The 12,340-nt window shown below is 55.1% G+C and overlaps 1 protein-coding gene across 4 annotated transcripts in view; it reads left to right on the top strand.

Moving 5' to 3' along the window:
* The window catches only part of LOC144938234 (CLIP-associating protein 2-like), a 48,800-nt gene that overhangs the window by 27,361 nt on the left and 9,099 nt on the right, over positions 1 to 12,340 (top strand). For 3 of the 4 annotated variants that reach the window (XM_078866067.1, XM_078866069.1, XM_078866066.1), the window contains 8 exons: positions 1,638 to 1,745; positions 2,607 to 2,663; positions 3,003 to 3,106; positions 4,130 to 4,150; positions 8,429 to 8,709; positions 9,202 to 9,265; positions 10,627 to 10,790; positions 11,771 to 11,849. In XM_078866067.1, the coding sequence (XP_078722193.1) occupies positions 1,638 to 1,745; positions 2,607 to 2,663; positions 3,003 to 3,106; positions 4,130 to 4,150; positions 8,429 to 8,709; positions 9,202 to 9,265; positions 10,627 to 10,790; positions 11,771 to 11,849 (878 nt within the window). The remainder of the gene's footprint in view (positions 1 to 1,637; positions 1,746 to 2,606; positions 2,664 to 3,002; positions 3,107 to 4,129; positions 4,151 to 8,428; positions 8,710 to 9,201; positions 9,266 to 10,626; positions 10,791 to 11,770; positions 11,850 to 12,340) is intronic. The other variant, XM_078866068.1, reaches the window with a different exon arrangement.

The following is a 12,340-nucleotide window of genomic DNA, read 5'->3' as shown; positions in this document are numbered from 1 at the left end:
CGCTCAATCACTCGCTCATTCACTCGCTCATTCTCTCGCTCAATCATTTGATCACTCGCTCACTCGATCGTTCACTTTCTCACTCACCAGCTCATTCTCTCACTCACTCTCTCGCTCACTCAATCACTCATTCTCTCACTCGCTCTCTCGCTCACTCAATCACTCTCTCACTCACCCGCTTATTCTCTCACTCACTCTCTCGTTCATTCTCTCTCACTCGCTCGCTCTCTCGCTCACTCTCTCACCCACCCGCTCATTCTCTCGCTCACTCGATCACTCGCTTACTCACACGACTGTGTATACACTGATCGAGGCGCGAACACACAGATACACATACACCCGGCCGTCCCATTGGGCCGGTATATGACAGAGCGCCTTACCGCCACTTCTCAGAACACCAGACGCACGCGCGCGGCCCCATTCAGAACGGTTCCTACTCCTAAATCCAGTCTGGTTAAACCCAGGATGATGGATCGTAGGCAGGCTGGCCTGAATGCTTCGAGCCGGCAAAGGTATTGCTGCAGTAAAGGGGCCCACGGTTTACGAATGTAGAGAAGAGAGGATCAAAAAACGACCCGGAGCATCGTGTGGAACGATAGGCCAGGTGGCTTCCAATACAGCCACTGGCGGAGCCAGTGGGGGGTGGGGGGTGGGGTGGCACGTGCCCCCCCAAATGATCCGATCGAAATCCCTAATTTCGATGAGATCATTGGGGTTTATTAGTAATAAAACGTCATTTTGCGACCCCCACTGCCACTGTGTAGCATATTATTATGTACCAGGGACTCTATGAGATGATAGGACAATAGTCTGAGTCCATAATTGGCAATAAGTAACGGCAAAGCAGTTATAAGTGACTCACAGAATTGTGCGCAGTTGCGTATACAGTCCACGACTTCCCTGAAGGCATTCACCTTCAGCGAGCGCGATGCCGATCACACAGCGCGGTTCGAATTCGACCCTCGATCGATGGCTGCGCCATCGCCGCACACGCGTCGATTAAAAAGCACAGGACAAATCCTTACTTACTAACATCTCCTCTATCATTTTTCATTGCTGGAGGGGTTTCCCCCGCTACCTGAAAATCCTGGCTCCGCCATTGAATACAGCACCGGGGTTTCCTCCGGTCACACCGCGGCTTCGTCCCGCACCCCGTGCCCTGACTGCCGTTCATCAAATTCCTGCCTCGCCTAAAGCGATGTTTTGATCCACCACCTTTGCGTCCACTTGCGCATGTGTGTGCGCATGGGGAGCGGTAGAGTAGTGGTTAGCGCGCTGCCCTATGAACCTGGCGACCCGAGTTCGATTCCCGCTCACGGCCAACACCGGTGACGATTATCCTGAACCGGTCTTGGGCCTCCCCCTAGGTCGACTCAGCCTCAAATGAGTACCTGGTGCGTTGTGTAAATATCGCTACTAGGGAGACAAAGGAGGCCGGGCGTGGTGTTGGCCACCCACCCCCTCGTGTGCTGTGCCGGCCTTCATAGGTGCTCGCTTACAGCACTTGCCCCAACAGTCTGTTTCAGGCTATACAGGGGATATCTTCATCTTTGTTGCGTGTGCGCGTGTGTGCGTGTGTGCGTGTGTGCGCTTGTGCGCTTGTGTGCGTGTGTGTGTGCGCGTGTGTGCGTGTGCAGCCCGCGGGAGCCGCATCCCCCGAGTGAGCCTGAGCCAGGGCTGCAGCCGCGACACGAGCAGGGAGAGCAGCCGCGACCCCAGCCCCGTGCGAGCATTCACGGCGCTCTGTGAGTGAGAGCACTCGCTCGCGTAGAGATATCAAGACAAAGATACCCCGTGTAGCCTTGTCAGGATGTTGGGACAAGTGCGGTGTGGCGAGCACCACGCCCGGCGGCCTTTGTCTCCCCGCCGGTGATGCGTACACACCGCACCACGAGGTACTCATTTAAGGTTGAGGCAACCTAGGCGAGACCCAGCACCGGATCAGATGTTCGTCACTGATCTTGTCCGTGAGCGGGAATCAACATCCGAGCCTGCGGGTTCATAGTGCAGTGCGGTAACCACTGCACTACCACTTTCTCCCTTAGATTGACACATATACACACACAGATTCACATACACGGACATTGTCGTATGTACAGCTATCTCACAGGCCACTCTTGTGAAATGAGACGCCATCCTGGTCTCTTGAGTTATAAAATGAAACAATTTTTATTTTACCACGTAAGGCCCACTGAGCTATATTGTTTTTTTTTATAAGCGCCTGGCCACCACAAATGATAGCTCAAAGAAATGGCTTATCCCGTGGAAATGAAGAGCAGTCAAATACTCCAAACGCATGTGGTGGGAGGAGCGAGAGAGACGCAAACTCCAAATATACAGCAGCAGGCATCAGAGTCGGGATCGAACCCACGACCTCCTCCATACCAGGCGAGGTAGTTAACATCTTCTAGCCACCGTGATGAAGAATGAGAGAGAGACACGCAAACTCCAATTATACAGCAGGCATCAGGGTCGGGATCGAACCCACGACCTCCTGCATACCAGGAGAGGTAGTTAACATCTCCTAGCCACCGTGGCACTCACCTGGTGACACAAACATAAGATGGAACTGTGTTCCCCCTCCCCTCTCCCCCCCCCCCCTCCAGCCACGCGACAGCAGTCCCGCTCCACCAGCGCCCTCACCAACAGCTTTGTGCCTTCAGGTGGGCGAAGGGGTCGACGGGACGACGCGCGGGGCAGTGCGGGCTGTGTCCGTGTCCGTGCGTGCCACCCCGGCTAGACAGACCGATAGGGCGGCGAGCGCTGGCCCCGGCTGGCTGGCCGTCAATTCGGAAGGCGCTAAGCGACCGTTGTAAACCCGCAGTAGCATTGACACTCAAGGCAAGGGGATTCGAAATGCACGTTTAATTTGATTATTTAACACGCCACCATCCTTGTGCGAACATTCATTGGTGCTCGTTAACAGCACTTGCCCCAATAGCCCATTAAAGGCTACACGGGCGATTTTTGCCTTTGTGTGTGTGTGTGCTGGGTGCATGTAGACCCCTACTCGCTGATGCAGAGCCGGGGAATCTCGTCGTCCGTGAACGCGATGCGATTCCTCGACCCGGGGTCCGACGTGGAGGCGGCCGTGGCGGATGCGCTGGTGCCGCATGGGGACACGGGGGGGGGGGGGGGGGGACACGGGGGGGGGACACGGGGGGGGGACACGGGGGGGGGACACGGGGGGGGGACACGGGGGGGGGCACACGGGGGGGGGCACACGGGGGGGGGCACAATGTGGATACAAGGGGAGGGGGACATACGGGGGGGGACACGGGGGGGGGGGACACAATGGGGGACACACGGGGTGGCACAACGAGGATACAAGAGGGGGGACACGGGGGGCGGGACACGGGGGGGGACACAGAGACATGGAGGTGGGGGTCAAGGGGACACGATATATGGGACATAGGGACACGGGGGTACACACGATGTCACAGGAATTCGTGGGGAGACGTGAAGACGCACAAGGACACAGACATAGAAAGACACAGGGAGACAGGAACAAATGGGGACATGAGACAAACTTGGACAACAACAACGACCGCCGTTTGGCACTCAGTCGCGGTGACGTCACAACAGCACTTGTACCAGGCTAGGTGCACCTTCAGGCCACATGAAGTGTCGAAAACTCGCTGGCAGGAGGTCACGGGACAAACCCAGGTGCCATGGGTTGACTGACTGAGATGACTGGCAGATGCACGAACCGTGCTCCACACTGTGCAAACTTTCTGCGTTTTAGCCAATGCAGATGCACCACTACCACCATCACACACACACGTGTGCATGTACACAAAGACAAAGATCCCCCATATAGCATTAGCAGACTGTTGGGGAAATTCTTGTTAGCAAGCACCGATTAAGGCCGACACAGTACACGAGGGGGTGAGTGGCCAGCACTACGCCCGGCCGCCTTTGTCTCCTCAGTGGAGATGATTTTGCACACCACACCAGGTACTCATTTGAGGCTGAGACGACCTAGGGGAGGCCCAGGACCACTTCAGACAATCGTCACTGGGTGCACACGTACACCACGAGACACACACGCACACACACACGTCTCCCTGTCTCACTTCTTCTCGTGTGTCCCCCCCCCCCCCCCCCGGTCATCTCGCTGTCCCTCTAGACCGGAAGCACCAGAGCCAAGGTGAGGCGGCGAGTCTGGTGAACTACGCTGTGCGGTCATGAGCGTGGGTGATGAGTGATTGCGGTCGGGGTTGGATGGATAACGGGCGGTGATATTTCACGAATCGCCGTGACAGGAACGGTAGAAAATGGGGATGTGATGATCCTGTTTCATAAAGGTAGATGATGATGATGATGACGGTGAAGAATGCCGATTCATTGTAGTTTAAGATAGTGGCAGATGAATGATGCCTGGCATGACGTTTGCTGATACGCATCATACTATTGTAGTTCATACTCTTGGGTCTTTCGGTCATGTCACGTGAATAAAAAATAATAGATCACGACGTTTCGATCGCAACACAAGCAATCGTCTTCAGGTGAGAAGAGAGAGAGAGAGAGAGAAAAAGCTGCTGAGACAAGGTCTTATATAGGCCTGAGATGGGTGCATCAAGGTAGGTTGGTGGAGCTTGCTGTTACTCATGGTGCTGATACTCATGCCGCTGCTGCCAGTGCCGGATTAAGTTAGTGCGCGGCCTGTAGCATTTGTTATAAAGGTGCCCTAAATTTAAAAAACCCATTAATAATAAAACACACATTTTGCATAGTAAAGTAATTGTATTCTTTCATTTGCTATACAGCCAGATAATACGACAAATCGCGAACCTTAAACACCCAGTCGTTCATAAAAGTTGAAGGCGGTATAGTACTATAGTAATAGAGCAAGTGCAGAATCACTGAACCGGAATTGATAGCTTGGAAGCATTTAGCGTGGGGCCCTTGAACGTGCGGGGTCCGTAGCATTGGTAGCTACGTTTGCTAGGAGAATCCGTCACTGGGTGCTGCTGCTGATGAGGATGATGGCAATGCCGCTGCTGATGATGATGATGATGGCAATGCCGCTGCTGATGGTATCTCTTGACCAGTGGTTCTTAACCTTTACTGCAGCCTTGCACCACTTTCCTTCTCCATCGTAATTTTTTCTAAAATGTTAATACATACAAGGGGTTTGATGAAGCAACGTAGTTGTACTTGCGTGCCCGTGCTTAACTTGTCTTTAGATGATTTGCCTCCTAAAGAAATCTGGCCGTGTCTCGTACCTCCAGAAAGGGCATCAGGGGGTGCGTGGATGCACCCCAGGTTAAGAAGAAGAACCACTGCTCTTGACCATTGTTCTACCGCTGACGGTGAAGTCACCTGCGCTGCCAGTGATGACGCTATCTCTGTCCAACCTGCTGCTGCTGCTGATGATGATGATACCGTTCTGCTGCCGATGATGACTGCTCAACCCGAGCTAATCATGCGTTGGCATCTGGATTTGCCTTTGTGCTGTTCGCCTTTTGGTGTCGTTCTTCGGTCTAACACCGGTGGCGAGGCGAGGCCACAAGGGAGACCAATCCGCTTCAAAGACAATGCTTACGCTAATGTCACAGCGTGCTTGTTTGCATGTTTTAGCACAGAGCACTACGTGTGGTTAATGCAGACGCGATGTCTTGCAACGGGTGCCCGTTTTCAGTGGTTCTTCATTGCAAGGCAGAGGTCGCAATCGGGTACCCGATACCTGTACCCTACCCGATACCCGGCCGGGTACCCGTTTGCGACCCTGGTGCAGCCGGGTACGGGTACGGGTAGGCCGTGAGTCACTGGTGAGTCACCGTTTGTCACTCATTTCCCAACGTCTTGTCTCTTCTCACAATTCAAGTTCCTAGAATCAACCCACCCGCGCCTGCAACATTGCTTCATCCCAGAGGTCGCAATCGGGTACCCGTACCCTACTCGATACCCGGCCGGGTACGGGTAACCGGGTATCGGGTAGGGTATGGGTATCGGGTACCCGATTGCGACCCTGGTGCGGCCGGGTACGGGTAGGGTAAGGAATCAAAACCCGTTTTCGACCTTTGTAGCAAGGCCCCGTGGGGCCACTGACGGTCCCTGGTGGCCTTTAGTGCGGCCTCCGACAACTCCACACAACACTCAACTCCACACAACACACAACTCCACACAACACACAACTCCACACAACACACAACTCCACACAACAGACAACTCCACACAACACACAACTCCACACAACACACAACTCCACACAACACACAACTCCACACAACACACAACTCCACACAACAGACAACTCCACACAACAGACAACTCCACACAACTCCACACAACAGACAACTCCACACAACACACAACTCCACACAACAGACAACTCCACACAACACACAACTCCACACAACACACAACCCCACACAACAGACAACTCCACACAACACACAACTCCACACAACTCCACACAACACACAACTCCACAACACACAACTCCACACAACAGACAACTCCACACAACACACAACTCCACACAACTCCACACAACACACAACTACACACAACCCACAACTCCACACAACACACAACTCCACACAACACACAACTCCACACAACACACAACTCCACACAACAGACAACTCCACACAACACACAACTCCACACAACAGACAACTTCACACAACAGGCAACTCCTGTGAAAGACACCCCCAATGTGCTGCTGTCAAACCCCCCAATGGTGTAAAATGCCCTCCTCGCACCGATGATGTCTTCTCGGCGTAGATGCACCCCGCCCCCCACTGAAAATGAACCAAACAGGACCCTGCGGGGTGGGCTGGTAGGAACGAACAATTGAATGGCTATAATAAAATGAAATGGCAAAAAATGGCCGCCAATAAGTGGATGCCCCGTGGCCCCGCCCTCCAACCGCGTAACCCCGCCCCGGCCACCCGTGGCCCCGCCCCATCTCGTTGCCCCGCCCCTTACCGCCGTAACCCCGCCCCAACCCCGCGTAGCCCCGGCCTCCACCTCGTGCCCACGCCCCCTGCCGCCGTTGCCCCGCCCGGCCCCGCGTAGCCCCGCCCCCTGCCGCTGTAGCCCCGCCCAATACACCCCTAGCGGGGGAGAGATTCCCAGGCCTGGCTCTAGGCTGGAAAGCCGCCGACGAGGAGGGGGTAGGGAGTTGTTTTTAATGTAAAAGCTTTAAATGTAAATGTTTCTATTAAAAAACATCAGGGAATGTAACATTGTTAAATATAATGGTAGGTTTTTACCCTTTTAACTGGTACAAAACTGACACCTTTATTCAAGGCATCATGTTTGCAATGACCACAACACAAGTAGTCAATAAAGCAAACAAAAAGAAGCAACTCTGATAAGGATAATAATATGCCTTGAATAAAGGTGTCAGTTTTGTACCAGTTAAAAGGGTAAAAACCTACCATTATATTTTGCCACTGGTAAAAGAGATCTCATAGTGTAAATGTTTACCCCGAACTCTCAATACTCTGATATTGCACTGTTTTTGAGTTGTACGCCTTCTGGTGTCATCTGGCCCTACACCAATGGGGACTAGGCTCTAAAGAAAGCCGTCTCGGGTGTGGGCCAATCAACTTCAAGGACAGTGCATATTATTATCCTTATCAGAGTTGCTTCTTTTTGTTTGCTTTATTGACTACTTGTGTTGTGGTCATTGCAAACATGATGCCTTGAATAAAGGTGTCAGTTTTGTACCAGTTAAACGGGTAAAAACCTACCATTATATTTTGCCACTGGTAAAAGAGATCTCAACATTGTTAAACATTAACTCCCTTGCACACACGCGGGGGAACGATACGAAGGGAGAGTTTGAGGCCTAGGTCTAGGCTTTAGGCCTAGGTCTAGGCTTTAGGCCTAGCTGTAGGCTTTAGGGCGCCGTGAGTTAATTTTTAATTTACCTGTTTTAATTATTTATGTAAAAGCTTTAAATTTAAATGTTTCTATTTCAAAGCATCAGGGAATGTAACATTGTTAAACATTAACTCCCTTGCACACACGCGGGGGAATGATACGAAGGGAGACTTTGAGGCCTAGTTCTAGGCTTTAGGCCTAGCTGTAGGCTTTAGGGCGCTGTGAGTTTTTTTTATTTAATTTCAAAGTTTTAATTAAAAGCTATCTCAGGGAATTATAAGGGAATGTTACACGTGTTTAGCCAGGAAAGCCTCACAGAGTCTAAAGGTTTTTGTAGGGTCATGCCAAGTGTTTGCAGTAGGGGGCGATGTTGCTACACGGACGGACGGACAAACGGACGGACGATATATTCTATTGTAGGCTGGTCCACTTCGTTCCTACCAGTATAACACCGCTCCTATTTGGTGTTAGAACATCCGAACGCCTGTATTGAATCGCCACGATCGATACCGTCGATCGCAACGGCAATTTGCCTCGCCGCCCACACACCCTTCTCTACCCCCCCCACTCTCTCCCGGCACTGCAGCGCAAGCCGGTGCGCCGCCGCTACGACGCCTACGGGATGACGTCGGACGACGACGCGATGAGCGACGCCTCCAGCGCCTGCTCCGAGCGCTCGTGCGGCTCGCGGGGGTCGCGGGGGGCTCACGGGGCCCCCCTGGCGCCGGGGGCCCCGGGCCCCTACCTGGTGCGCCAGGCAGAGGACGTGGCCGACATCCTGAACCGCTGCGCCAGCTCCAACTGGGCGGAGCGCCGCGACGGGCTGCTGGCGCTGCAGGCGCTGCTGCGGGCACAGCGCACGCTCAGGTGCCGACACTGCGCCTCCTCCTGCTGCACCTGCTGCTGCTGCTGCACATGCTGCACCTGCTGCTGCTGCTTGCCCCGTTCCTCCAGTGCCTCCTCCTCCTGCTGCTGCTCCTACTCCTCTCTGTCTCCTCCTGCTGATGATCGTAATGCTGCTGCTGCCTCTTCCTGCTGCTACTGCTGCTACTGCTGCTCGCCCCGCCTCCTCCAGTGCCTCCAGTGCCTCCTCCTGCTGCTGCTGATGACAGTAACACTACCGCCTCCTCCTCCCCGCTCCCCCCGTGTGTCTCCCCGCGGTCTCCTCGTGTGTCTCCATGTATCTCCGCGTGTCTCCCCCCCGTGTGTCTCCCTCCCGCGTCTATCCTCCTGCGTGTCGTCTCTTCCCCGTGTCTCTCCTCCCCGTGTCTCTCCTCCTGCGCGTCTCCTCCCCGTGTCTCCTCCCTGTGTATCTTCCCCCGTTTCACCTCCCCGCGTCTCCCCCCCGTGTCCCCACAGCCGCGTGGAGCTCAAGCGTCTTTGTGAAATCTTCACGCGAATGTTCGCCGATCCGCACAGCAAGGTGTGTGTGGCCCGCGCATCACGTGGCCGCGGGGCTGGTGGGATGTGTAAACAATTACGTTACCACGAGGAGAGACCGACGTGACACAGGCATTGTCCACTTGTGATTATTCTGTGGTGTGTATTTTACGCAATGTATCTATGGAGTGTTGCGTAGAAATGGGAGCCACATCTAACAGAGGGTCAGTTTAACACGTCGTAGGCTTTCGCGACCAATATCATCCATAATACAGGTTTTTTTTGGGTGAGATCGCGTGAATGTATAAATGTGTCGTTAAACCTGCCACCGCCCGACACAGCCAACTAGTAAGGTGTGTCACATCTATGTGAGGGATGAGTATTGTCTGATCATTATTTTATCACTTGTGCACCTGATATCCGGTCACCTGGTCACATGGCCACCTGGTCACCTGATGACCTCCAATTCATTCGCACACCTGCGGACGAGCTAAGTGGCAGAGCTTATCCGCTCCACCATTTACAACGGCCGCGGAAATGAACGTGGCCCCATTTAAAAAATCATACATTTGATAGGCATGTGCCATTGGGGACGGAGGGAGGGGTGGGGGTGTGGGGGGGTGCCGTTGAATTTCCATTGTTGTTTGTGGTGAGGATCAGGTGAGTTGGTGGGTGTGCCGGCTGGATCTGCGACGAGAGTCACGCGAGTTGTAATGTCACCCCCCACTCGTAACGCAACGTCGAGAGGCGAATCCGAAATGCCCTTCTTGCCATTCCCCTAAAGTCTCCAACCCCTGTGCCCCCCCTGTGCCCCCTGTGGCCCCACGTGCCCGCTGCCCTGGATCGGGATTCTGCAGAGAGTGAGTTCCGCACAAACACTCGGCCAATTCTGATGCGGCGTACTACGCAGCACTGGGGCGGTGCGGCGGTTTGTGCTCGGCGCTGCGAACCCGTGTCCCCCCGTCCTCACGTCCCCCCGTCCTCACGTCCCCCCGTTCTCACGTCCCCGTCCCCCCCCCGTTCTCACGTCCCCATCCCCCCACGTCCCCGTGTCCCCCCGTTCTCACGTCCCCCCACGTCCCCCCACGTCCTCACGTTCCCGTGTCCCCCCACGTTCTCACGCCCCCATCCCCCCACATTCTCACGTGCCCTTACAGACAATGTCCTCACGTTCACGTGTCCGCCTATCTCCACGTCCTTTCGTCCCCGTACCCCCGTGTCTCTATGCCCCTATACCCCCGTGTCCCATCCTCCTTACTCCATGCGTTGCTGCATCCGCGCCCCTCCCCACCCAAAACCACCGCATCCCAATCGCCCAACTCCACGCACCCGCGGCCCATACCTCCAACGGTGCTCCTCACCTCTACCCCCCCCCCCCCCGTGCACCGCCCCCCCCCCCCCCAGGTGTTCAGCATGTTCCTGGAGACGCTCGTGGACTTTGTGCTGACGCACCGCGCGGAGCTGCACGACTGGCTCTTCGTGCTGCTCACTCAGCTGCTCAAGAAGATGGGCGCCGACCTGCTGGGCTCCGTGCAGGCCAAGGCCCAGCGCTGTCTCGACGTCACCAGGTGAGGCCGGCGCGGGGTGAGGTCGCCCCGGCGAGGGGTGAGTTTGCCTGGTGAGGGGTGAGTTTGCCTGGTGAGGGGTGAGTTTGCCTGGTGCGGGGTGAGTTTGCCTGGTGAGGGGTGAGATCAACTGGTGAGGGGTGAGTTTGCCTGGTGAGGGGTGAGGTCGCCTGGTGAGGGGTGAGTTTGCCTGGTGAGGGGTGAGTTTGCCTGGTGAGGGGTGAGTTCGCCTGCTGAGGCAAGCTGAATGAGGGGTAAGTACCGGGTGAGCCGAGCAAAGGCACCAGGCGAAGTCAGTTTGGTGAGGTCAGGTGGGGTCACCAGGTGAGGTCAAGTGAGGTCAGCAGGGGTCACCAGGTGAGGTCAGAATGGTGAGGTCAGCATGGTGAGATCAGGCGGGGGTCGGCATGGTGAGGTCAGCTGGGGTCACCAGGTGAGGTCAAGTGAGGTTATCAGGGGTCACCAGGTGAGGTCAGAATGGTGAGGTCACCAGGTGAGGTCAATGCATGGTTACCTGGATGTCAAGGTCACCAGGTGAAAGCAGAACAGGTCAGCCATGTGAGGTCAACTAAGGTCACAAATTTGGATGAGGTCATTCACCAGGTTAGGTCTGCCCAGGTGTGGGGTGGGTGGTGTACTGCGGTGCGGGAGCGATGCAGTGGTGCGATGGTTACGCCGTTGCTGCAGTGGCATCAGCTGGCGTGATTGTGACGCTGGAACGGTGCGATGTGATGGTGTAATCATGGTGTTGTGATGGTCTGATGCCATGTTCTCATGGTGAGCGCATTAATGTGGATATGTTGTGATGGTATGATGTGTTGGTATAGTGTGACGATGTGACGGTGTAACGACGATGGAACGATGCGAAAGTATGATGTGATGAGATTATGGTATGACGTAGCGGCGTGACGGTACGGCGTGACGGTACGGCGTGATGGCACGGTGTGATGACGATGGGACGATGCGGTGTGCGCGCCCACAAGGGAATGCTTCCCCCCGGACCTGCAGTTCAACATCCTCATGCGCTTCGTGGTCGACCAGACGCAGGTGCTTAACCTCAAGGTGAGATGCGTCCTGCTTGCTGCACCGCCTACAAGAGACAACAACAAGAATACTCAAACGCGCGCGGCGGTAGGGGGAAGATGACGTTCGGTGGTCCGCACAGATGGGTTCACGAACCCACACTGCCACCCCTACGGCTTTGGCCGTCAGCGCAGCGGCGACGCTCGCGCCTCACGGCAAGGAAGCCCCTGGGTTCGATTCGGGACCTCGGGCCACCGTTCCGTGTGGAGTTTGCGCGTTCTCGCTGTTCTGCGTGGGTTGTTTCATCCGGGTTCTCCGGTTTCCTCCTAATAGCTAAACAATGACCACCCACACGGTACAACTTGTGTCGGTCAAAACATCCCAATGCTGAAAGATCACCTGCAAATGTACTCAATTGCGATCATGCACAACAGCAGCAGCAACATCGCCCCCTACTTGCAAGCACGTGGCAGGACCCTCCTGACGACGAGTCTTGAGACTCAGCGAGGCTTTGCTGGGTAATACAAGCG

The sequence above is a fragment of the Lampetra fluviatilis genome, chromosome 21 (assembly GCF_964198595.1).
Source record: "Lampetra fluviatilis chromosome 21, kcLamFluv1.1, whole genome shotgun sequence".
In the NCBI taxonomy this organism is placed as follows: domain Eukaryota; kingdom Metazoa; phylum Chordata; class Hyperoartia; order Petromyzontiformes; family Petromyzontidae; genus Lampetra; species Lampetra fluviatilis.
This window is presented reverse-complemented; position numbering and strand designations above follow the sequence as displayed.